This window comes from Paramormyrops kingsleyae, chromosome 5, assembly GCF_048594095.1.
Source record: "Paramormyrops kingsleyae isolate MSU_618 chromosome 5, PKINGS_0.4, whole genome shotgun sequence".
NCBI classification, from domain to species: Eukaryota; Metazoa; Chordata; class Actinopteri; order Osteoglossiformes; family Mormyridae; genus Paramormyrops; species Paramormyrops kingsleyae.
The window spans coordinates 22,318,267-22,344,982 of NC_132801.1; the positions used below are offsets into that span (position 1 = coordinate 22,318,267).

The window sequence follows — 26,716 nt, forward strand, 5'->3', positions numbered from 1 at the left end:
CCTCACTGAACACACACACACACACACACACACACACACACGGTTCATGTATCCATATCTTCATGGGGACTCTTCGTTCATTTCTATGGGCATATCCCTAATCCCAACAATGACAACCTTAACCCCGATCCAGTCCTAACCTTAACCATAAGTAACCAAACAAAATACATCGCATTGTGAGGAAATCTGGCCCCCACAATGAAATAATTACAGAAATGCACACACTCTTGCACAGTGACACACAACAGCCAATGAAGAGTTAGCAGTTTACTGAAAGCGCATTTGCATGTGGACGGGGGAGGCGTGCAGATCCAACAAACACCCAGAGCCATGGAAGGACCCCAGAACCCCAGGGGAGGGGGGCTGCAGCCACTCCGTAGTACTGCCCAGTCCTGAGAGAGACTCTGCAATATGTGTATTGATTTTAAAAGGACCGGAAAGATACATTCAGCAATCTAGCTGCAGCTGTGATGTTCACCGTTTCTTACGCATGCTAATGTAATGAATGCTAAAGCTAATGCATTTATGAATCGCAAAGACATTGACTTTTATGCCTTGATACTTTATATCTTACATGAATGGGTGGAGTTGTTCTATATATGCATGTTTGACTTTCTGTGGGTGATGGATCAACCCCCCCCCCCCCCCCCCCCCACTCCCTGTGGTTACTGTCATACCTGCCTAGGTGCTTCCTCTTAGTTTAACAAAAAAGCAGTGAAGTATTCAGCAAGAAACTTGACGTGGGGGAGGCGGCGGCAATAAGGAGCTTATCGGTTATCAGCGTGATTTTTCAAGCCGCAGTCGTCAGTGCCTGGCGACGCAGGGCTTAGCATTGTAGCGCGCTAATAAGCTGCTGAAAGAGAGGCAGGAAACTTTCTCCCCCAGAAGAGATTATGGATAAGCGGGGGGCAGATGGCTGCTGTCGAATGGCTGTGCTGAGGCTGCTTCTCGGAGAGCAAATCTGGGGAAAGCAGCAGCTCCTGTATAATTCGTCTCTGTGTCGGACCCGTTCTGCTCCTTCTCCGTGCTCCTCCTCCGTGCTCCTTCTCCGTGCTCCTCCTCCGTGCTCCTCCTCCGTGCTCCTTCTCTGTGCTCCTCCTCCGTGCTCCTCCTCCGTGCTCCATCCGCAGTTCAGGTAGACGTGTAAGTGGGTCTGACGCGGCAGCGATGCTCAGTGCAGATGTAATGCACTCAGAGCAGCACCAGGCGGCCTCATTAACGCTGCAGGTACTAATGGCGTCTTCCTGCCATTCGCCCTCCACGCCTGACCTGCTCCAGCCCGGCTCTCACTAACCAAGCCATCACATCACTGTCTATTCAACCATCTTTGTCTTTCCTGTGTTTCCCTGCAGCTTTATTACTATATCGATTGCCCCCCCCCCAATCTTTCTGGACTTAAATTCTATACCTTGAATGCTTGATAGATCAGGCCTTGGGGCGACTGAGTGCTGGGAGCCGTTCCTGCTCTGCTTCACCCAACATTTGTTCCTGCTCTGCTTCACCCAACACCAACACAAGCAAAAGACCATGCAGGACCCTCCAGACTGCCGCTTCTGTGCCCCCCCACCCAAGCCCCACCGGTATCTCCAGTTTCTTGGGGCTGGAGAGTTCCAAGCCCTGTGACAAGGTGGGACGTCTTTGGCCTGAAACGCCCAGGTGCCGCGGAGAGACGCCACCTGCAAGATGAGCTGATATCATGGTCCGATGCTGCCCGCCTCTCCCGATGCCTGCCTGCAGAATGTTTAGACTCCGCCGGGCTCAACAGCCGTCTGAGGATCTCACCCCCCTCTCGGGCCATCCAGACGGGCCGCCTTTTAAAACACTCTTGGCAGGGCTCAGTCTCAGCCCGGTGCTCCGAAATAATGGCCCACTGCAGGAAAAGTAAGTGAAGACTCTGCTCGCCCCTCCTGCCTCCCCGTCCGCAAACGGTTTTATTTTAAATGCAGAGAGGAGGCGTGCAAACGAGCTCCTGGATGGAATCTCAGGCTTTTCTACTTTGGGATGTGGGTATGTTGCGTCATGCGGTGCTCGTGCTCTGGACGACTTCCAGGGAATGTGGTTATGAGTATGAAACACAAGCTTGTTCCTCATTTTCCTGACCAGGAAGTGAATAGATGGTGTGCTGATCATTTAAAAATGTTTTTGGGGTGGGGGTGATACTGCAACGGGAGTGTCTGTTACCTAAAGGCCCGAAGCCACGTCTTCTACACTGTCAGTGGCAAACCGCTTCTGTTGTGGGACAGTGACCTGGCTGAGCGACCATCCTGTAGGACTGAAACCCACGCCGTCCCGCTCTCTCCTGCCTGACTGCGTGGAGAGTAGTTCCCCCGTCAGAGTTTGGTGGGAGACAATTTTACGGTGATCTTAACGGTGGGTGGTCAAGTTAAGGGTGAGTGGTCAAGCTAAAGGGGCGTGGTCAAACTAAAGGGGCGTGGTCAAGCCAACAGGGCGTGGTCAAACTAAAGGGGCGTGGTCAAGCTAACGGGGCATGGTCAAGCTGAGATATCATTCCTACAGCAGCAAAGCTAGTCTGAGGTGTTTTAGCCTAAGGACATTCATAAAAATTAAAATATGCACAATGTTAATATATTATGCATTATATTAATATTAATTCTATACGCTCCTTCAGTCAAAGGTTATAAAACTTTTTTTTTTTTTATTAAAGTGGGAACATAGACTCAAGATGTATTCAGCGTCAAACATCCTGATATGTAGCCGACAGGCCAAACTGGGCTGATGTTTCTTACATTTAAGGTGGCATAGTGACCGTGGCAAATTACACCAACGCGTCATGCAGGTCATATTTTCACCGATGCTGGGAAGACCTTAATTTAGTGGCAGCTGTTTGTTTCCGAGGGCATGTTTTTGAGGGGCATCCTGTTCGGTTGTCCCCCGGCCCTGTACACTGGGCTTCCTGGGATGAGCGCCAGGACCCTCGCGACCCTGCTCAGGATCAGCGGCTGGAAGATGGATGTATGGATGGATGGATGGATCTTTCTGAGTCGATAGCATCTCATCCAGGTTGTTTCCTTGACTTGAGTCATGTGCTCCCTGCAACAGGATCCCAGCTTGTCGAATCCCTGTACTGAATAATTAGATAGATGGATGGTGTTTCTGAGTCTTGTCAACATTGCACTTTCTTATTTAGATAGACGTCACTTTCTGTGCAATGTGCCCAAGACACGTAGAAAGCAAAAATATTAAAATTTAGGGGCGTTTATATTCATATAATGCTTTTCCTGACATAGTTGTCCCATGGAGCTTAAGAAAGATCTTGAATGAAGAGTCACACTGCAGACAGACATGACAGCAGCATTAAATCCTGACGGCTGGGGGAGCGTCCCTCGCGTTCACAGCCAGATGGTTCCACAGAGCAGGAGCCTTGTAGCTAGACGGCTTTACTGCCAGCAGTTCTTTTATTTCATTGAGGAATTACAAGAAGGCTTGTATCCTGCGGTCGAGCAATGTAGTTCAGTTAGTTAGCCGATGGCTGATAATTACGGAGACAAATCTAGAAGCTTTTTATGATCTTAACGGGAAGCCAGAGGAGAGTTGAGAGAAATGTGCCGTAAAGTGATGATACTTTCTAATTCTGGTTCCTGCTGCAGCGTTGCGATTCGGCTGCAGGGCAGAGAGTGTGCAGTTTGTACTCAGACACCGCAGCGGTCTGATCTGCTCCAGACAAACGCGTGTGCAGATTCACCTTCATTTTACAGCATTCTTAAGCTGTAGAAAACATGAACTGGATAATGAGCTAACATCAGAAGTAACAGAGAGATCTCTGTCTGAAATGGGAGATGAGATTTGAACAGATGCATCAGAACAAGCGTTCATGCTCTCAGGCATCAGAGCTGAACACCCTGCATTTTATTCACATTGTTACCTCTGAGGAACAGAACTGTTTAGAGATCATTTCCACTCTTCTCTGTTTTAATGGCTCGTGGGAGTTTTAACTAACACAAAATTGTTCTGAGGCAGAACGAAAAATGATTGGTTTACAGGATAACCAATCAGATTGCAGAAGAGGTGGGTCCAAGCAACTAGAGGAAGCGGGACCAAGATATCTGATTGGTTTCTCCCACCTCCTCTAGTTGTTTGGACCCACCTCCTCTGCAATCTGATTGGTTATCTCTCTGAACCAATCATTTTTTTGTTCTGCCCTTAGGACATTTTTGTGTAAGTAACATTCCCATGAGCATTTTCATCCCACTGAATGCTGGCTATGATAGCTGAAGACAGTTTCATCAGGTCAGACACTCTGCATTTGAAAGGCAAATCAATTCAGTTGTGCCCCCTTTTTCTATTCTTCTCAAGGAGTGCCATAAACACAATGATGTCACAACACAGATCCCAGTGCCTTTGGGACGCCATATATGACTCCAGATGACATCTTCATGTAGCTATTTGATTTTTTTTTGCATAATTGGAAAAAGAGCAGGAAAACCACTGAAGGACAGTTTGTGAGGGGCCAGTGTGCAGCTCAGGGCCTGTGTAACAGAAGTGACTGATCAGCATTATGGAAAGCAGCACTGAGCTCTATGAGCATGTTGTTGTGTTTCCAGCATCAGAGGGTAACAGTGCACCATTTATGCCTAATGCAGCTCCTGCGGTGAGGACCGAAGCCAGGGTGGAATATTTCAGGCGTATTATGGGTTACTAACTATGTTTTCGGTTGGGAGCCTGCAATCCTTTAGAAAGAAATGTGAGGTGTGAGACAGGGTCTGTAGCTGTGTGTCTCATGATCTAAATTGTGTTACTTAATCTGAACCCGGGCACTTCGAAAGAGTCGGCAGCAGCCCGATTAAAGGGAGGTGCTGTTTTGTTTCAGGGGGGGCCTTGCAGGTAGGAGCAGGGTATGATTAAGAAGAGTGCCAGTGTTTTTTTTGGTTGTTGCAGTCCACATTCTTCTGAGAGACCACATCTGTCCACTGAATGTGAAATGGAGCAAACTGCCATTTATCAGTAAAGGTGTCAAAGACACAGACACACAGTGCTGTGTAACGCAGGCTTTTGTGAAGTTAGCTGTAGTTTTAAAAAGAGGGTGAGTATTATGTCAGAAACTTGAGTAATGTAAGTTAAATAAGTAATAGAGGTTTTTTGCGCTGTGGGGCATATCAGTCCGTGCAGACGGTGACAACCTGCAATTTAAATGTTCTTCTTTTACACTGGAAGTTTGCGGGTTTCCAGTTGAAGAGAGCATGTGTGTGGGCCCGGGGGCACACCGATTAAAGCATGGTCCGAGCATTTCTGTGGATGCATGGGTCACAAAGCAGGGTGGGTAAGGGGCTGGGCTAGACAGCTGGGCTGGATAACTGCTCTTGTTACAAGAGTGGGCTGGTTAGATTGCTGGCCTAGGCGACTGGGTCGGTTAGCTAGTTCAGTTCATACCTTACTTTGTGGTCCCCACAAGGTAAGGTATACTTGGACCACATACACACACACACTCATAAGAGACACTGAGCTTATTATAGCAGAAGAGGGGTCCGTCTCTTGGCAGGTGCAGGTGTGTGGAGTCAGACCCAGGTGTGACTGTACCTGCTGGGTGTCCTGCTGTCTGAGCGAGCGGGCAGGCTGGGCCATCGCTGAGCCTTACTCTGAGCGAGCGGGCAGGCTGTGCCATCGCTGAGCCTTACTCTGAGCGAGCGGGCAGGCTGGGCCATCGCTGAGCCTTACTCTGAGCGAGCGGGCTGGCTGGGCCATCGCTGAGCCTTACTCTGAGCGAGCGGGCAGGCTGGGCCATCGCTGAGCCTTACTCTGAGCGAGCGGGCAGGCTGGGCCATCGCTGAGCCTTACGCCTTATGCTCTCTTTGCAAGCCCTGTGTGCCTTGCAGGAGACACCATGTTGGACAACAGGGGCTTCGTCAAGGCCTGAGTTTAGGCAAAGTGCCCTTTTGTCTCCTAGAAGTAACAGAGGTCTAAACTCGGCCCGGTTTACAGGCATTCTCATGAAAGGCTGTGTTTTTGTGTGTAGTCTCTGTGCACTGATGCTGTATCAGACAGAGTTGAATGCTGGTGTCCTTAGTGAGGTCAGCAATACTGTCTCAGCCAGCAAGCGCCCCCCCGTAATGTTCATACAAAGGAGCGTACAGGCAGCCCCCCCGGCACAGCATCACGGAACAGCTGAAATGGAAATTACCGAAGCACCAGCGCTCTTAGTCATGAACCGGCTTCTGTGTTTTTTCTGCATCCTTTTTTCATCATTCTGCTCCGGTGGCCCAGTAATAAGTAAATGGTAGCTCCTGCTACACAGTGTCTTTACCATTAGCCATAGCGAACGACTGGATCTGCAGACATCTCATTATGTTGTCTTTGTTTCCAAGGTGTTTTTCTTTTCTCCTCTTTTTTCCAAAAGACTGAATGAGCTTAACTCCATTTCTCTCCCTGTTGTCTTCTTCAATACCCATAAGGTGACGAGAAGATGCTGAGTTTCGAGTCACTAGCCCTTGATTTTGGGTTTTTGTGGTTATTGTTGGTAGATGTTGGCTCTCCTTAATGCCGGTGTCTTACTGGTGGATGTGCAAGGCCCTTAACACCAGACCCTTGATGACCTGCAGTCAGTGCTGGTTTCTCACCAGCAGGTGTCAGGTGCCCTTAGAGTTGCTGTACTCTAAGACCAGCACTGCCAGCACATTATTACTGAGGCTGTTAGCTGGACAATTAGCTGTCTAATTGACTTAACATTATTGTGTGTCCATCGCCTCCCAGCGTCTATTAGCACGTGCACAAACGGGGCTATCAGCATCAAGTAGGATCCTTTGCAGGTTTTTCTTACGCCCTCTAGTGCGAAGCCGGAATTCTTAACAGTCTCTTTAAGGAAATCGGCGGAAACAGCGGGACGGGTTAATTAGCAACTCGGCTGGATTTCAGTCGGCAGAACAATCCAAATTAGATAGCCCCCCCCCCCCCTCAAACAACGAACTGGGCACTAAGTGAACTCAGCATATCAAGTTTCAATATCTCCCCCGTCTTGAAAACAGCATTATCTCCCCCCCATCCCCCATTGGGTGGGAGGGGCTTAAGGTACGTATCTGTGTTTGGTGAGGTATCACTTCCTCAGTGCCATCAGGAACGTGGATGCCAGGTTTCCTTGGCAGCGTGAAAATGATGGTGTTGGAATCGGGCACCAGGCGCGTTAGCAAAAGTGTTTGTTTGTGTGTATGTATGTATTTATGTGTATGTATGTGCCTGTGTGTATGTATGTATTTATGTGTATGTATGTGCCTGTGTGTGTATGTATGTATTTATGTGTATGTATGTGCCTGTGTGTGTATGTATGTATTTATGTGTATGTATGTGCGTGTGTGTGTATGTATGTATTTATGTGTGTGTATGTGCCTGTGTGTGTATGTATGTATTTATGTGTGTGTATGTGCCTGTGTGTGTATGTATGTATTTATGTGTGTGTATGTGCCTGTGTGTGTATGTATGTATTTATGTGTATGTATGTGCCTGTGTGTGTATGTATGTATTTATGTGTGTGTATGTGCCTGTGTGTGTATGTATGTATTTATGTGTGTGTATGTGCCTGTGTGTGTATGTATGTATTTATGTGTATGTATGTGCCTGTGTGTGTATGTATGTATTTATGTGTATGTATGTGCCTGTGTGTGTATGTATGTATTTATGTGTATGTATGTGCCTGTGTGTGTATGTATGTATTTATGTGTATGTATGTGCCTGTGTGTGTATGTATGTATTTATGTGTATGTATGTGCCTGTGTGTGTATGTATGTATTTATGTGTATGTATGTGCCTGTGTGTGTATGTATGTATTTATGTGTATGTATGTGCCTGTGTGTGTATGTATGTATTTATGTGTATGTATGTGCCTGTGTGTGTATGTATGTATTTATGTGTATGTATGTGCCTGTGTGTGTATGTATGTATTTATGTGTATGTATGTGCCTGTGTGTGTATGTATGTATGTATTTATGTGTGTGTATGTGCCTGTGTGTGTATGTATGTATTTATGTGTGTGTATGTGCCTGTGTGTGTATGTATGTATTTATGTGTGTGTATGTGCCTGTGTGTGTATGTATGTATTTATGTGCCTGTGTGTGTATGTATGTATTTATGTGTGTGTATGTGCCTGTGTGTGTATGTATGTATTTATGTGTATGTATGTGCCTGTGTGTGTATGTATGTATTTATGTGTATGTATGTGCCTGTGTGTGTATGTATGTATTTATGTGTATGTATGTGCCTGTGTGTGTATGTATGTATTTATGTGTATGTATGTGCCTGTGTGTGTATGTATGTATTTATGTGTATGTATGTGCCTGTGTGTGTATGTATGTATTTATGTGTATGTATGTGCCTGTGTGTGTATGTATGTATTTATGTGTATGTATGTGCCTGTGTGTGTATGTATGTATTTATGTGTATGTATGTGCCTGTGTGTGTATGTATGTATTTATGTGTATGTATGTGCCTGTGTGTGTATGTATGTATTTATGTGTGTGTATGTGCCTGTGTGTGTATGTATGTATTTATGTGTATGTATGTGCCTGTGTGTGTATGTATGTATTTATGTGTATGTATGTGCCTGTGTGTATGTATGTATTTATGTGTATGTATGTGCCTGTGTGTGTATGTATGTATTTATGTGTATGTATGTGCCTGTGTGTGTATGTATGTAATTATGTGTATGTATGTGCCTGTGCGTGTGTGTGCGTGAGGTGTATGTATTTATGTATATATGTGTGCCTCTGGGTCTGTGTTTGGGAGAGCGTTGGAGCCTGGCTGTTTGTAATGGTAGCTTCAGCACTGGGCCGTTACCAGGGGCTCTGGGGATGGGACAGTGACCTGTAACGCAGACCACCCCCGGCAGACCACCCCCGCTGCTCTCCTCTCTGCATGTATCACACACTCAGCATCTTCATACCCGCTCTGCTCGCCGCCATGAAGGTTGAATAGTGGTTGTGGCCTGCTCACTTTCCCCAAACCGCTGACAGGGGGGTGAGGGTCGGGGTGGTGGGGTCTGGGCTGTGCTCGTCCCTCCCCCCTCCTGTCGACCTGTCTTCATTTATTGGGTATTGAGTGCTTGTCCCCAAGGACTTGGTATCACTGCATAAGCCCGTATTTGCAGACTTGCGGTGCTAACCATCCCATACCACCTTCATATCTAGTTACATGCAAAGTTCTGAAAGGGGGGGGGGCAGAAAAGGTGAGGGTCTTATTCACAGCCTTTCTACAGCGTAACCAGGGGAGGAAAGGAATGGAGAAGAGGAGGAGGAGGAATAGAGGGGGAGGGACATAAGAGGCAAATACACCTGATCAGCTCAGCATTAACGGTCTGACCCCCAGTGCCTCCCCCCCCCCCAGTCTGTGCCATTAGCACAGTAAAAAAGCCACAATCTAATCCATTACTCCTTACTGTTTCCACCTCCGTTTTTAATAATAATTTTTTTAATCTTCAGAGTGTATTAGTGGTTCACGCCAACTCCAGACCAGTTCTTATGTGGCTCTGAGATGTTAAGCACGAGTGACTGTGTGCTGCCATGGACATTGGCTACATGCTCTTCATGTGTGTGTGTGTGTGCGCGTGTGTGTGCACGTGTGTGTGTGTGTGTGTGCGCGTGTGTGTGTGTGCGCGTGTGTGTGTGTGCGCGTGTGTGTGTGTGCGCGTGTGTGTGTGTGTGTGTGTGCGTGTGTGTCTGGGAGCTGCGGCTTCATCATCAGCCACATGGGGCGCCAGAGGCCACCTGCAGAGTGTGTGTTAGAAAATCACAGCAAGAGATAGAGAGGTAGAAGGAGAGCTGTGGGAGGGAGGGAAGGAGAGAGGGAGGAGAGAAATGGAGAAATGGAGAGAGGAGAGAGGAGGAAGGGAGAGGTGTTACCCGCAGTACTGAGATTAATTAGCTTTCTCCATGTGGTACGGATACATGCTCAGCTCCTGCCTTTTGATGCCTGTGTTTGTGTCTCAGTGCGTGAGGCTGTGTGTGTTTGTGTCTCAGTGCGTGAGGCTGTGTGTGTTTGTGTCTCAGTGCGTGAGGCTGTGTGTGTTTGTGTCTCAGTGCGTGAGGCTGTGTGTGTTTGTGTCTCAGTGCGTGAGGCTGTGTGTGTTTGTGTCTCAGTGCGTGAGGCTGTGTGTGTTTGTGTCTCAGTGCGTGAGGCTGTGTGTGTTTGTGTCTCAGTGCGTGAGGCTGTGTGTGTTTGTGTCTCAGTGCGTGAGACTGTTTGTGTGTGTGTCTCAGTGCGTGAGGCTGTGTGTGTTTGTGTCTCAGTGCGTGAGGCTGTGTGTGTTTGTGTCTCAGTGCGTGAGGCTGTGTGTGTTTGTGTCTCAGTGCGTGAGGCTGTGTGTGTTTGTGTCTCAGTGCGTGAGGCTGTGTGTGTTTGTGTCTCAGTGCGTGAGGCTGTGTGTGTTTGTGTCTCAGTGTGTGAGGCTGTGTGTGTTTGTGTCTCAGTGCGTGAGGCTGTGTGTGTTTGTGTCTCAGTGCGTGAGGCTGTGTGTGTTTGTGTCTCAGTGCGTGAGGCTGTGTGTGTTTGTGTCTCAGTGCGTGAGGCTGTGTGTGTTTGTGTCTCAGTGCGTGAGGCTGTGTGTGTTTGTGTCTCAGTGCGTGGGGCTGTGTGTGTTTGTGTCTCAGTGCGTGAGGCTGTGTGTGTTTGTGTCTCAGTGCGTGAGGCTGTGTGTGTTTGTGTCTCAGTGCGTGAGACTGTTTGTGTGTGTGTCTCAGTGCGTGAGGCTGTGTGTGTTTGTGTCTCAGTGTGTGAGGCTGTGTGTGTTTGTGTCTCAGTGCGTGAGACTGTTTGTGTTTGTGTCTCAGTGTGTGAGGCTGTGTGTGTTTGTGTCTCAGTGCGTGAGGCTGTGTGTGTTTGTGTCTCAGTGCGTATAGCTGTTTGTGTCTCAGTGTGTGAGGCTGTGTGTGTTTGTGTCTCAGTGCGTGAGGCTGTGTGTGTTTGTGTCTCAGTGTGTGAGGCTGTTTGTGTGTGGGTCTCTGTGTGAGGCTGTTCTTGTCTCAGTGTGTGAGACTGTGTGTGTTTCAATGTGTGAGGCTGTTTGCCTGCCTATTAGTCTCTTACCCTGCTTCCATATCTGTTTTTATGCTTACTTTTTTGTATGCAGAGCTGTTTTTGTGCTTGCTTCTCTGGTGTTTGTGTATCTGTTTGCATATTCATGTATGTGGGCGTCTGTTTCTTCTCATGTCTTTATGTGTTTATGTCTGTATGTTTATATGTATCTCTGTGTGTATGTATGCATGTGTGTTTCTGTATCTGTGTGTGCGCGTGTGTACATGCTCCGATCACACATGTCACCGATCAGTGACAGGCCAGTGCTGCGTCTGTATCATGCTCCTTTCTCCGTCCCTGGCTCTCCTGCAGTGTCCTGCCCTGTGATTGTCATCACTAAGACCATGCACCCCCCCCCCCCCTCCGTCCGTCCGTCCGGTGTCCCTAACGCATCTTTAACATCACGTGTGATGGGGCCGTGTGACCCAGCATCCGCCTATGTGGTATCTTAACCCAGCTGTCCTGTCTGTGAGTCACCCTGCCTGAGTGTTGCATGCCTGTTGTCTGTGTTCATACATCTGATTGGTGTGTGTGCGTGTGTGTATGTGTGTGTGTGTGTATGTGTGTGTGTGTGTGTGTGTGTATGTGTATGTGTGTGTGTATGTGTGTGTGTGTGTGTATGTGTGTGTGTGTGTGTGTGTGTATGTGTATGTGTGTGTTTATGTGTGTGTGTGTTTATGTTTGTGTGTGTGGGGGGGAGGGATTATGTTTATATTATATACATGTATATATTATATACAAATGTCCCCCACAATGTGATAAAAACCTGTTTTTTGACATTGTATGGACCTCCTTTTCATTCCCCACGAGGGGAAATTTATTTTTATAAAAATCTGTGAAGGCAATCAAAAAAACTAAAAATGCCAAAAGTCTCGTATTTTGTTTGGTTACTTATTGTTAAGGTTAGGGCTGGGTAGGGGTTAAGATCTTCATAGAAATTAATGGAGAGTCCCCACAAAGATATAATTACAAACCTGTGTGTGTGTGTTTGAGGGCTGTCAGTTGTTACTGGTGTGTACCATAACTGTATGACATCCTGCTGTCCAGTACCCAGACACATACCATAATAATGTACTGGAATCCGAGTCTGAGCGTGGGGAGGATCAGTGAACCCCCCCAGTGAGGGACCGGTAAGCGGAGCTTGGCCGGGGGGGGGGGGGGGGCTGTGTTAGCTGGCCTGCAGCGTGGAGCAGCCCTGACCGGCACCATCTCCACGCTGCCCCCGCAAGTCTCTCCCTCCTGTCTCCCCCCCTCCCTCCCTACTGCGGAGCTTCAGCTTTCTAGGTAGCGACGCACCAGCCCACAATGTCGCGCGTGTGTCCGCGTTGGCTCGGCCCCCCCGTGTCAGATCTACATAACGATCAGATGAGATGCTGCCGGCCTGTAGGGCGGTGAGAGGAATGTAAATAGGGGGGAGGTTTGTTTTGGAGACGATGCGTGAGATCAGGCGATCTAACCTTCAGAAGCCGACGCAGCTGTCTTCGTCCAGCCTAGGAAAAACATCATCAATGATGTAGTTTACCTTTCTGTCTCACTTGGAGAGCCTGGGTCGTCCCGTATGAGGCGGTTGTGTTAAAGCTGGCAATTACTCTTCAGATGGAAGAAAAGAGGCGGCCCTGCTGGAAAGGAGGCCCCGGGGAGGAGGGGGGAAGAGCAGGGAGGCGAAGGCAGGAGGCGCGTGTCCTGATCATGTGAACAAAAGCCTTTGAAGTGTGCCGGTGACGTTCCGCAGACGGGGGGTGCTCTGGCGCGCTTTGATCACGGCTTGTCTGTGGGTCCACGGCGCCGGTCCGGATAGAGCGGCGGGCCCGTGTGCTGCCCATGTGGCTCGCTGAGACACCTCCACCTCTTTCCCGTGTGATGGTGGTGATGCTGTTTGTGTTCTGCTCTCCCGGCCCACACAGATGGGCTGGCAGGCGGCCCGGAATCCCTCTTGATTAATTAGTGATTGAAGAGTCGTCAGCAGTGAAACTTTGTTACCGGTCACCATAAATGGTTTAAATGCGGCCCCCACACCAATGATTCCACCCCCCCCACCCCCCATAGCACTTGCCATTATTGATATTACTATGATTTATGGGGCCACATCTGACTGGTGCTTCCTAACCCTAAGATGGATGAGATTTATCCAGTGGGGGGTGGGATTCTGCAGATGGGGGGAAGGGCGGCAGATTATCTGTTTAATGAGGAGCGACCCTGTTTCACTCATACCCACCTGGAGGGGGCACGCTGGTGCTGCAGGGTAGCGTCCCCTCCTGCCCGCTCTGCACCCTCCGCCTCGTCATCACCGTTTGCCTGCCGGTTAGCCGTGCCGTGGCTGTTTGATGTCGCCGTGCCATCACTCCATTCCTTCTGTGCGCCTTAAGCTCTCCCAATCTTCCCCCTACAAACTCTAACAAATGGCCCCAAAGAACCGATCTGCAAATTTGTGTGAGAGATGAAAGGATTTCAAAGAATCCTGCACTGCATTTACGCAGCGACAGACTGAGTTCTGGGGCTGTAGTTGCCAGACTTGTGTACAGTAGGGAGTTGCTTTGTGTGGCGAGCGTGTGCGTGTGGAACGCTGTATGTGCTGTAAGAGCGTGTGCTTTCCCGGAGGTGACAGCGAGGGTAATTACCCGTAATCCAGGCACACCCACACCTGCAGGCGTGCCCCCCATGTAATCACACTTACCGGCCTTGCATTTGCTCACCGGGGGGCAGCTTTAAACACGCACGCCTTGCGTTATGCTGCCCACTCTTGCCGTCTCCCGCCATATCAGACACGGGTTCAGTGATTGCATTGCAGTTCAGTGCTTAACTCGGGGTTAGATTTGGCCGTTGCTGGGAAATAGGGAGCCTCCCCCGGCATGAAATATGCACCTGGTATCTGGCACAGCAGATGGGTGATCGGCATGTGGATTGTGCCTGGAATGTGGACTCTCCACGCCCCTCGTGCTTGTAGATCCCTTCTGGATCCTCTGCATGTCCCCCTTCCCATTTCCTCACTGTCTCACTCACAACAGCCTTTGACACAAACGGCCCCTTCCACACTTAAATGCGATGGCTGCCCATCGCAGGCTGCGCCCTGCTCACGACTGTTAGGCACATTTTAAAGATGATCGTCCCCAGCTGCAGCCTAAGTGAACACTAATGGCATTGGCCTATCCCGACCTCTGACCCCCCACCCCCTTAGATCAATACTGTTAGGACGTGGGCAGAAGGATTTGCAAATGTTTATTGGCTTGTTTGAGACCCCCGACTGATCAAATGGTGGAAGGGAATCGATCATCGCTGCCATCTTGGACCTTTGAATAATCTACCACCACTTACAGTGGGGCTGTAGTTCATGAGAGAACCTTCTTGTTTTGAAATGGACTTGTGTAATGCTATTTATCATTAATATACACCATTGCCTAGTAGAGTTACACACCTCTGGATTCTGTTACCTGGCTGGTGAGAGATGAAAATGACTTTGTTATTTTCTGTTTCTGTACTGATACACGTGTGAGCCTGCAGGTCTCAGCTTCCCGGCTCTCGGTGAGGGCTGGGGGCCCCAGTGTGCCTAGCCAGTCTAGATCACAGCCATTCAGCATCCTGCAGAAAGAGACTCCACTTCATGTTTCCTTTATAAGGGCCTGTGTTTCTGCTGGTGTATGGAGAACAGCCCACCTGGAAGAGAGAGTGTGTGTCAGAGAGAGAGAAAGAGAGACGGGGAAGACAGCAGAGTGATGTGCGTGAGGTGGAGGAAGCCTTTTTTAAAGAGAGAGAGAGAGCAGTGAAGGAGGAGGAAGCAGAGTGAGGAGGAGAAGGCCTGCATCAGGATCAGAGTGCAGTGAAAGAAGATGAAGCAGAGTGAGAAAGAGGAGACCTGTTTTAGAGAGTGGAGAGCAGTGAAGGAGGAGGAAGCAGAGTGAAGTGGAAGAGCCTGTATTAGAGAGTGGAGAGCAGTGAAGGAGGAGGAAGCAGAGTGAAGTGGAAGAGCCTGTATTAGAGAGTGGAGAGCAGTGAAGGAGGAGGAAGCAGAGTGAAGTGGAAGAGCCTGTATTAGAGAGTGGAGAGCAGTGAAGGAGGAGGAAGCAGAATGAGGAGGAGGAGGCCTGTATTAGAGAGTGGAGAGCAGTGAAGGAGGAGGAAGCAGAGTGAAGTGGAAGAGCCTGTATTAGAGAGTGGAGAGCAGTGAAGGAGGAGGAAGCAGAATGAGGAGGAGGAGGCCTGTTTTAGAGAGTGGAGAGCAGTGAAGGAGGAAGCAGAGTGAAGTGGAAGAGCCTGTATTAGAGAGTAAGAGAGCAGTGAAGGAGGAGGAAGCAGAATGAGGAGGAGGCCTGTATTAGAGAGTAAGAGAGCAGTGAAGGAGGAGGAGGCCTGTATTAGAGAGTAAGAGAGCAGTGAAGGAGGAGGAAGCAGAGTGAAGTGGAAGAGCCTGTATTAGAGAGTGAGAGAGCAGTGAAGGAGGAGGAAGCAGAATGAGGAGGAGGCCTGTATTAGAGAGTAAGAGAGCAGTGAAGGAGGAGGAAGCAGAGTGAGGAGGAGGAGGCCTGTATTAGAGAATGAGAGAGCAGTGAAGGAGGAGGAAGCAGAATGAGGAGGAGGCCTGTATTAGAGAGTAAGAGAGCAGTGAAGGAGGAGGAAGCAGAGTGAGGAGGAGGAGGCCTGTATTTTACAGGGAACAAACCACACCAACAGACCAGGCTTGTGTGGCTCAGCAGCATAGAACCTGCATCACGCTGTGCCTTATATGTGCAGTAACACTGAAGGGTGAATCCGTTTCCTCAAGCTTCTGCTTCAGATTGTGGTCGTCTCCTCCCTGTGAGGGGACCAGCTGATCCCTTGCGTCTTGGCCTGGCCATATTTTGTGTGTTTCCCTAGTCCTCCATTTTGTAAGATGTTTTGCAGAAACACATGGAGCAATGCGGGAATAATGATGATGCTTCTGTGAGAAAGCAGATTAGCCAATGATGAGTGTGTGGCTGCAGTTATAGCCATATTTCTTGTAAACCTGACTATGTCTGTCTGGACTTTAGGGGCCATGCCGGGACATGTGCGTGACTCAGTGATGGAGCTCTGTGCCTGTCTCTCTCTCCGTCTGTCTGTATGGACGCGTTTTGCTCTCTTTTAGGGATAAAACCTGTGTTACCCAGGGAACATTATCACAAAAATGCACCTTTTTAGTTGTCTTATTGTTTATGTGCGGTTAAAAAAAATACAGCAAATGGTTCATGAGGCTTCACTACTCAGTTGGTCTACAGCCTCATACAGGCCCACTGCTGTGAGTTGGGTTATTTGGGTCCTGGTCACACGTCCGTGAGGTGCCTCCTTCACCTCGCTGTCTTCATCTCGCCCGGAGGTTCTTTCACGCTGACAAGCTGCCATTTCTCCAAGCGCTGTCATCTCAGGCAGGCTCATCTTCAGCTTCTCCTTTGTGGTCAAAGATCTGCTCCATGCCGTCCCAGCCAGCAACCAAATGGCGTTAGAATAAATTCGTCTTTTCACGGTCACGCTCGTGCTTAAAATCATTTTTAGGGGTGATTCAGAACCATAAGCATGGACAGGAAACGGGTGAAGTGTCATTAATTGTTGAGTAATTACGTCGCTGTGAGGTGGCAGATGGAGGCGGCCTGCTTCAGGGACGGCATCCAGAATCCTGTGTCCTACTGCATACTTTTCATTTTACCTGTGGGGGGGCTGTACTGTCACATCAATGTGTGACAGTGACGCGGTGCTGGAGCGGAATTTTCCATTTGCTCTGTTCCTGCCTTATCATGACCTAAAATATGATGAATCTGTCTCCTTTATAATATCTAATAACATAGACAATTCAACGAGTGAAAAACACAGATTTGTCTGTCTGTGAATGTTTAATCATGAATTAATTCTGGAATAATCCTGAATAATACACAGACATGGCTGGTTGATGACAAACAATTATTTTGGACAAATTGCCTACATTTCATACACTTCCGTCCTCAGGTTTGCTCCTTTGCCTGATGGCTTCCGTTAACATCCAGAACCTTGCGGGTTCCCCATTTGGGGTGCACTTAGAAAGTCTGGTGTGGTTCCAAAATAAAATAGGTGACTTTTTATCTGCCTGTTAGGCTTCCTGACGGTTCAGGATGATCATTTCAGACAGGTGTACAACCATAGCTTCCTTGTTTTAAGCTGTTTTTTTCTAGTATCTTAGTTATTTTCCTCTGTGACCTGTGTCTATCGTGTATTGTGAGCGTTTTGTCGTGTCTCTTTATCCTCATTGAGAGGCGTCGCATGTTGGCTAGAGGGAAAGCGATTCAGGCAGATGGCTGTGAGCGATCCGTCCCTCCTGTCTTATCCGTCTCCTGACATTCCTGGCTAGCTGAGCTCCTCCCTTAAGGGGAGACGGAGGACGTGCGACGTTGCGAATCGGGGGAGGCAGGTAGAAGCCTTCATCTTGCACGCAGGAAGTAGGGCGAGTGACGGAGAGCGAAGACGAGGACGCTCAGACACGCCGCAGACGGATCCCCTCCGCGCTTCCGCTGACGACTGTGATCTCACCTCGTGGCACTCTCTATTTCGAGTGAGAGCTGTTGCTATGACGATGCAAAGGCGGGCGTCATTTTAAGGGTGCCCGGCTGAGACTGAGGAACGCGAGAGCAGACTTTAGGGGAGGGTTATGCCCATGTGATCCCCCCTCACTGGAGCGGCCAGAGGTCGTCTGTAGGCTTTGTGACCCCTCACAGGTGTGGTCACCTTACGGCTGAGCCAACTTTCTCCTTTTCGGTGGGGGGAAGCTATGCCAAGCACTCATAGTGCGTGAGTCTTGGCTGCTTCCAGTGCCGGCACCACTAACTGATCTGGGGGGGGGGGGGTCTTCTGGCAGGGATGTACCACTCCATGCAGAAGCAGGGGGGTCCTGTTTTGACCCCCTTTCCTTAGAAGGAGCGTCTGAGTCTTGTCCCCTCTGGTCAAGGTGATGATAACAGATCTGATTATTAACAGAAGGTTGCATTGTGTAGGTATGTATAGATGATGAATAACTGTGGATACGCGCTATAGAAGATGGTGCATGGGTCACTTGGGTTTTAGGATGGGTCAGAATGGAATGCAGCATTGAACCTGTTCTACATGCAGTCAGTCCTGCTGTTTTACACACGCTGGGTTCTGGTCTGACATCCATTTGGCATCCATCACCTGGCACTGGTGTTGGGTGCTGAGCGTTTTCACCTCGGCCGAGGGAGAGTGAGCGGGCTCCTCACTGCACTCAATGGGGGGGGGGGGGGGGTCCCAGAGATGGAGCACCTGGGATGTGCCTCCACAATGACAGTGATCGTCATGGAGACCTGAGAGAGGCTTCTCTGGGTCATTCAGTCAGGTTGCGATGAGAGGCCTTTGCCGGACTCGTCTAGCTGAAGAGAGGCTGCTTCTCTGCCCCAAACGGAGCAGATGGTATGTGTCCGTCGGCTGCTTCACCCTGTCCTCTCATATGTCTGCGGCCGCTATGGTACATTAGAAAGAACCAGAAAATACTGTTACACCATGATATTTATAGTTCCAGATGTCTTAATCCAAAGCATTTTGTTCGCCTGGTTATTCGCTAATGCTGCCAGAAACCAGGCCTCGTTCAGCGTTTCCACATACACTTCCAGGTCCCTGTTCCTCTATTAAGGACATCCTGCGGTGTCTCTAGTTCCTTCAGGGAGTGTGACCTCGGGTCACATGACCCATAACAAAGATGGCCACTGCCTAGCATTGGAGACGGCGTCCCGTCCCTGCTCTGGCGCCGCGTTCCTTCAGCTTGGACCCGCACTGAAAGTCTCCTGCGAGCTGGAGACGGGAAGGCGGCGACCAGCACCAAGCGCTCCATCTGCTGGCTCCTCACGTGCTCCCCGCACTGCAGACCTCCGCAGACCATTCAGCTGCGTGCCGATCCTCCCCCTGTGGGTAGTTTCCGCACATGCTGCACACAGCTTCCTTATTAGCATCATTTCCCTGTTTACCCTTTCCAGGGGTTGGGCTATTAACCGGCCGCGTCTGGCTGCGTTTCACACGGGAAGGGCTAAACGTGGGTGTTAGGAATCCTCGCTGTGTCAGTAGGGGGCTTATTACAAACATTTCCATCCATCATCCGACCAATTATCCAGTAGAGGGCCTTGGTGAGGCTGGAGCTTCTCCCTGTCATTGCAGGGCGTGAGGCAGAAGACGGCCTGGGTTGGGTAGCAGTGCATCACAGGGCTCACAGCTGCCCGTGTACTTTGTAGAGACAGCAGTTCTCATATTTGTCTGTCCACCATTGGGAGGAAGAAGGCCTTGGACCGGTGGGAAGACGGGCGAGCTTCTCACACGCTGCGGAGGAGAGACTCGAACCCACAACCCTGGAGATGGCAGGCAGTAGGTTTAACCATGAGAGAAGCTCTCCGACTGCGCATTCTGTGTGCGTCCTCATGCTTTATTACAGGCTGAGAGCAGCTCCCAGAAGGGCTGGGCTCTGATATGGAGAACGTGCGGAGGGCGGGGCGGGACCCCCCCACGGAGGCTTGGAAGGTGGCCTCGCGTGTCCCCTTCCCATGCCTGATTTATCTGAATGTCTTATTTAATACACCACCCCCCCCCCCCCAACTCCCTCAAAAACCCACTAATTTATTCCTCATGCCCTTCCCTGCTGGTCCTTCTGGCTGAAATTATTTTGTTCTTTGTTCATTATCCCATGTAGATCCACCTGACAACATCCAGCGACTGATATTTTTAAAAAAATGAAGGTTAATGAGCAGTATGTCCTGGCATCTGTGCATGCTGATGAAGAGCTTTTACCGAAGCGGGCAATCCGCTGTCAGACTGCCCTGCTGGGTGTGGCCATGACCAGGCTATATAGCATATGAACGTAGTTAAACTGTCCGGAATATAGGCCTGGCATCTAGGCGGCACGGCACAGGGAGGTCGAGCAAGCGCCTGGACCACAGCGCAGGGCACACGCACACGCACACGCACACGCACGCTCCTTGGTGGGGAAGGCTGCTGTATTACCCCCCCCGGCCTGCGTGTCAGAGGCGTCCTGGGGGGACACTGGCTTACAAAAGCAGAGACACGGGCCTGAATTATTGAAGCCACTGCTTCTGGCCAGATGGGCTCCATGTGCTCGCTGATTAGCTGGGCCAAGAGGCTGACATCACCAGTGTGCCGTCTCAGCTTACGCTGCCTCTCCCCCAGCCCCCTTGGCGTGACTTCGTCATACATCCCGGCTCTCCGATAGGCAAGGTGAACGCCTGAATGGTAGAGGTCACGTCAAGGGCTTGTGTATGAAGCCCCCCCACATCCTCCCTGAAACGGGTCACATAATTGGATGCCAGGATCCGAACATGGCGGCCCTGGTCTTTATATGCCTGGTTTATGCTCTCCAGCTGTAACGGTTAATAGCAATTTAGCATAAAGATAACATCCAAAGCAGCCCTATTGTCTGAATGATAAAAGATGTGTAATTATTTATAAGATCACTTGAAATGGCCTCCCTGCAGCGTAAGGCAACATAAATCATGGATCAGCTGAGTTATGAGGAATTTCTTGCGATTCTCAGATGAGATATAATACATTGACATGTATGATGCGTGTTTGTTCCGCTGTGTTTGTCTCGGGTTGAGTGCCTTGGCTGAGGTGCCGAAGCAGAAGCTCTCATGGGATCAGAGGGGTGACCTTCAGCTCAAGAGTCCTCTGCCGTAGCTGCTACGCTGCCATTTCATGGCGATAACTACAAATCCTCTTCCTAGCCGCTCTCGGAACATTTATTGGAACACGGGCAACAAGAACGTTTTCAAGTCAACAGTGAACTTTAATAATGCGAGGAACAAAGCAATCGAAAAATCAAAACATGAATGCAAGCAAATTAATCCCAGCTATCATATTTATCATGTTAATGAAAACCACAGCAATCATGCAGCTTGGTGGGGATGTTTATGCTCCCTAAGAGCAAGCTGCACAAAGTGCAACGTTCATGTAAAATGCAGAAATGGTGATTGGACTGCAGCATCTGGCCGAAATCTGTAAGGACAACTCTTAATTAGGGAGAGGGCTTTTCCTGCTAAACTCCAAATTCTATGTAACCTTTGCATGTACGATGTTCTACCCCTTCTGTACCTCGCACGACTCACAGTGAGGTTAATGCTCAGTTGTTCTGTCACCCATTTCTGCAAAGGTCATTTCAGAAGGTAAATGCAGGGCTGGTGAGCTGGCTGGAGTGAGAGTCTGCACACACACGCACACGCGCATGTACATGTATGTAACTGTTTTATTACCTTGTAAATAGTTTGTAGGGTTTGCATACTACCCCAACGCTTTTGATATAACTAATTTTAGGCTTATAATGTAATAATATAGATTTGCCGTAAGATTTCTTGCGTGAGCGTGAGAGCCTGAAAGCGTGAGCGTCACGCCAGATGTGCTGTTAATGGGAGTTCCCTGGACACAGTACTGTGTTTAGCTGGTTACCGGTGACCAAGGCTACAGCCTTTATCCACGTGGGGCAGACCTCCCCGGCCGCCGCCACACGATGCCCCCCTATCGACATCCTCCATCCTCTCTCACGGCATTCCTGTGCTCGCCGGTGACCTCTGGGCCAGTTACAGCCAAGCGGATCTTTACTGCGTAGCTGCTTCCCAGGGGTTGGGTTACACTGCAGTGGCTCAGTCCCCGAACGTCGGCCACAGTGCTGCGGTTTGAGAGGGCGCCGTGTTAAACGTCTTCTCCACCTATAGGTTACATCCAAGGCTCTGATTCTTTGGCTCACAGGTTCACAGGGAGTTGAAGCCACACCCTTCAGGAGCCCTGCAGCACCTCCTCTGCTCCCGGAATGTTCTCCTCCTGTCCTGTTCTCCTCATCAGCCCACCTCCTGCTTCCGGCATTTTCCCGGCCCGTTGACCAGCCTGCTTGCCTCTTTTTGGTTTCATGACTCTTCGCTGAGACTCTGTAATATCTGCACATTGTTTGTTTCCTCCTGCTGCAGTGGTTTTATGATTGTTTCCCCAGTGGGTGTTTTATTGCGTATGCAGGGTGATGTGGACCCCCCCCCCTCCCCCCCCCCCCCGACCTTCGGCTATATCGGGGGAGGTGGGGGCTCACATGCATACATGTTGCCACAACATCCCAGCTCCTACAGGAGTGGGCCTCCGCTGGTGCCCCCCTCTGCAATTACGAGCATGGAGCGTCCTCTGGGGGGGGGCTGGGGGGGTCAGGTGGAGAGTGTCCCGCTGATCCTTTAGACGTTGTCACAATTGCAGCACAGAGGTGCTGGGGACATGGTGCAGACGGTTCCTGTTCTGCCTTATAACGTGACTGCAGAGGGGCACACAGGCTTTTCTGCGTTTGGGGGTCGGAGTTCGGGGTCAGGGGGCTTTCCTGTCGCTCTCTTCTCTGTGTTCGTCGGAGTCCGAAATGGACGCTCAGCACCCCCCCGCCTGATTCCTGCCTGTGAGCTGCTGAGTCATCCGCACGTAACCGGCAACATCTGTTCCTCCCCACGGCAATTATAAGCGCAGCCCCGTGCATCTTGGCAATCTGGGTGGGGGGTGTGGGGGGATGTGTGGGGCCAGAGGCATTAAGAGGAGGGGTGGGAGCAGCCTCAGGACAGCAGAGGAGGGGTCGGATGGGATAGCCTGGGAGTCATTAGGTGTAGTACTGTCCCATTACCCCCGCCCCCATGTGGGGGTGCTGTCTTCCTGGCCGGGTTTACGGGCTCCTCCACTATAAGCTATTTGAGCACGGGGCGCCGCAGGTGTCGTCCCGGGGGCTGTGCTGTCCCGTGCAGTAATTTGCCATGTGCAGTAATTTGAATGGTCGCTGCTGCTGCCCCGGTTGCCCCCACTGCGGCTCCGCTGTGACACTCTGAGGACCTGGCCAGCCTCCCACATGTCTGCCCAGTTACGCTTCCTGTAACCGGCCCCTTCAATAACCTCCCTACTGGCCCCTGATTAGCCTCTTTTACTTGTTCTCTAGTTAATCTCTCTTACGGGTCTCCAGTTACATTCCTAAACCACTTTCTGGGATAAACTCCAGTTCCGGTACCCAGTTAGCCTGTTGTACTGGTCTCCGGCTGGCCTGCTGCCGCTAGCGCCCTCCCTCTCTTCACTGTCTCTAATTTACAGCCCGCTCTCTGCCCCCCTGGCTTTGCGCTGCTCATGTTTAACAGCTTTGCTGCAGTCGGCTGCACTCAGATGCCTAAACCAGATGTTTAAGGTTGGTTCCCTGCAGCTTGTTTCTTTCCTTTTTTTGTTGCTTTAAACTGCCTGGATCCAACCAGCATCGATCAGACCATAAAATAATGACTGGGAATTTCTTAAGAGTAAGTGTTTAAAGTACTGCAGGCACAGGACGGCAAAGTTATTTGACAGAATAACTAGCTGTTGCTTTGATTGTTGTACCAGGACGTCTCATGCTTTGTTGGGACCGAAAGTTGTGTTTTAACGTAGCGGCTGAAGTTTCGAAAGCCCGCTTTATTTACTTGATGTAGCATTACATTTTCTACGAGGTTTAACGCGAGGCCTAACATAAATCTGTTTTAGAGCAGGCATGCACCATGCCAACCATCTGTCAGGATTTGTTATGGTTACTTTGAATGTAGAAACAGTGGGCTGTTTTTGTTCTTTGTCTGAAGAAGTTCTTATTTGTTGGTGGGGATGGTTTCTCTATAGCCTCCTCAGCGCCTCGTCAGTGTCCTTGTCGACAGCCTTGTTGAGGCAGAGCGCATCAGAATTCTGAGAATGTTCATCGGTCTCTGCATCCTGGCCTGGGATTGGTTTCCACTATACTGCTTCTTATGTGAACTTTTCGTGAGCCTTCCTATTGGCTGGCCTGGCTTCCCTTCGCACACTCACTGACCAATCGGCATTCTGAGTTGTCTTCAACACATACCCCTGGGTAATGCGGTGTGCCAGTAATAACAGGTACCTCATTACCTGAGGGATGAGTACTGGTTTCTCTTCAGGGGGGACAGTGGGTGGTTTAATGGTGCAGGCTAGCATTTAGGGAGGGACCACGGGAGGTGCACACGGGAGGTTTGTTTCTGGCAGCTGTTTGCTTGTTTATGTGTGTCGGTAATCTCTTAACGACAACAAAAATTCAAAGTTTTGGGTCGCTGTTGGGGCTATTTGTTTATGTTACTGCTCACACCGTCTTTGTCCCCCCGCCCCTACAGATTCCTGCATAGCCCCTCTGGTCCTACGGCATCATGTTCAAGAACAGCTTGAAGATGCTGCTTAGCGGCGGGAAATCCAACCGCAAGAACCGCAACAGTGGTGAGTGACCTTCTCCTCGGACCGAGTCGGTCCGATCCGGTCCAGCCGCCAGGCTACTACAGTTCTGCCGCGGAGTCGCAACTGCGCACATGGCGAGAGTCAAGTCCTGTGCGATGTTCACAGCTGAGTGCCTGCTTCCCCTGTTTCCTTCCCGAAGCCTTATGTGGGCTGGTGGGTGAAGGTGCACGTATTCACATTCCTCTAGGGGGTGCTGTGGAGTCCCTCAGGTGTGACTGGAAGTCTGGGAATCACCACCAAGCTAGTGGACCATGTTATCGATCCTTATGGAGCCTCTCTGTCACTCACTGCTGAGTCCATGCTGACAGGCCATGTGAATTTGCCATTCGCGGATTTCTGCTCCCTTCTACAATCCATTTAGGATGCTGGGCTGTAAAGGTGGTTTGGCGTGCAGTGTGCAGTGTGCAGTGGCTGGACCGGTGTTACGGCAGGAAGCTGACTGCTGCTGTGTGGGCCGGCCGGAGCGTGTGTCGCTGTGCGTGTGCTGCCCCGCCCCACATCTCTGGCCTCGTTTTTATGACTGACCTTGTTTTGATGGGACTCTGTTTGTCCCTTTGTGAAATTCTCAGTCTTTGTGGCTTGTGCGTGTTAACACTTCCCTTCTCAGTCCCTTCATTGGGGACAGCAAGCTAATAATATTACATTGTGAATAATTAATAATCAATAAATAAATAATCAGACAGTAATGAAAGATTATTAAAAAAGAAAGATTGTTAGATCAGTTGGTAAAAAACATCAAGCATCAACATCAAGTGTCATCAAGCATCGTTCACAGGATGAGTGCGGCGTCCCTGTTCTGCCCACATGTGACCAGACGTCTGTGAAACGTGTCCTTGCTGTGAGCTGAATGCAGCTGAACTGGCCAGTGAGCTGACAGACGGCTCTGGAATGTTCCTCGTGGATCACAGCTGTTGCTCCAAATGTTTCAGGGTCACCTGCCACGCTCCCTGTTTGGCATGATTCTGACTCTCCAGTTCTATTTGGGTCTCAGAAACACACACAAACCATCATCTGAGATTTCTCAGCTGGTCCCCCCCCCCCCCACCTTGTCCTATGTCAGACTGGGGTGGGGGGGCAGGCTGGGATCCTCGCCGTTGCTGAGGTTGCAGCGCTAGCAGGTAGCGTCACTGCTCACCGGTGTGCCAGCCGGCGTAGGAGGAGAGGAGCCAGACCGGAGGGAGAGGGGACGCTTTCCTCCCCCGCCTTGACCATTGGCGGCGGTTGGAGGCTTTGTGCTGCTACCTCCGTGCGTCATATGGATGGAGGGGGGGCTGGTGCTGCGATGCAGAGGCTGGGGCTGCGATGCAGAGGCTGGGGCTGCGATGCAGAGGCTGGGGCTGCGATGCAGAGGCTGGGGCTGCGATGCAGAGGCTGGTGCTGCGATGCAGAGGCTGGTGCTGCGATGCAGAGGCTGGGGCTGCGATGCAGAGGCTGGTGCTGCGATGCAGAGGCTGGGGCTGCGATGCAGAGGCTGGGGCTGCGATGCAGAGGCTGGGGCTGCGATGCAGAGGCTGGTGCTGCGATGCAGAGGCTGGTGCTGCGATGCAGAGGCTGGGGCTGCGATGCAGAGGCTGGGGCTGCGATGCAGAGGCTGGTGCTGCGATGCAGAGGCTGGGGCTGCGATGCAGAGGCTGGGGCTGCGATGCAGAGGCTGGGGCTGCGATGGAGAGGCTGGGGCTGCGATGCAGAGGCTGGGGCTGCGATGCAGAGGCTGGGGCTGCGATGCAGAGGCTGGTGCTGCGATGCAGAGGCTGGGGCTGCGATGCAGAGGCTGGTGCTGCGATGCAGAGGCTGGGGCTGCGATGCAGAGGCTGGGGCTGCGATGCAGAGGCTGGGGCTGCGATGGAGAGGCTGGGGCTGCGATGCAGAGGCTGGGGCTGCGATGCAGAGGCTGGGGCTGCGATGCAGAGGCTGGTGCTGCGATGCAGAGGCTGGGGCTGCGATGCAGAGGCTGGGGCTGCGATGCAGAGGCTGGTGCTGCGATGCAGAGGCTGGGGCTGCGATGCAGAGGCTGGGGCTGCGATGCAGAGGCTGGGGCTGCGATGGAGAGGCTGGGGCTGCGATGCAGAGGCTGGGGCTGCGATGCAGAGGCTGGGGCTGCGATGCAGAGGCTGGGGCTGCGATGCAGAGGCTGGGGCTGCGATGCAGAGGCTGGGGCTGCGATGGAGAGGCTGGGGCTGCGATGCAGAGGCTGGGGCTGCGATGCAGAGGCTGGGGCTGCGATGCAGAGGCTGGTGCTGCGATGCAGAGGCTGGGGCTGCGATGCAGAGGCTGGTGCTGCGATGCAGAGGCTGGGGCTGCGATGCAGAGGCTGGGGCTGCGATGCAGAGGCTGGGGCTGCGATGGAGAGGCTGGGGCTGCGATGCAGAGGCTGGGGCTGCGATGCAGAGGCTGGGGCTGCGATGCAGAGGCTGGTGCTGCGATGCAGAGGCTGGGGCTGCGATGCAGAGGCTGGGGC

The 26,716-nt window shown here is 50.8% G+C and overlaps 1 protein-coding gene across 6 annotated transcripts in view; it reads left to right on the forward strand.

The window, feature by feature from the left end:
• Positions 1-26,716, forward strand: part of LOC111856782 (protein TANC2-like) — a 171,436-nt gene that overhangs the window by 43,087 nt on the left and 101,633 nt on the right. For all 6 annotated transcript variants that reach the window (XM_072712408.1, XM_072712407.1, XM_072712410.1 and 3 more), the window contains exon 3: positions 24,141-24,240. In XM_072712408.1, the coding sequence (XP_072568509.1) occupies positions 24,174-24,240 (67 nt within the window). In that variant the 5' untranslated portion in view covers positions 24,141-24,173. The remainder of the gene's footprint in view (positions 1-24,140; positions 24,241-26,716) is intronic.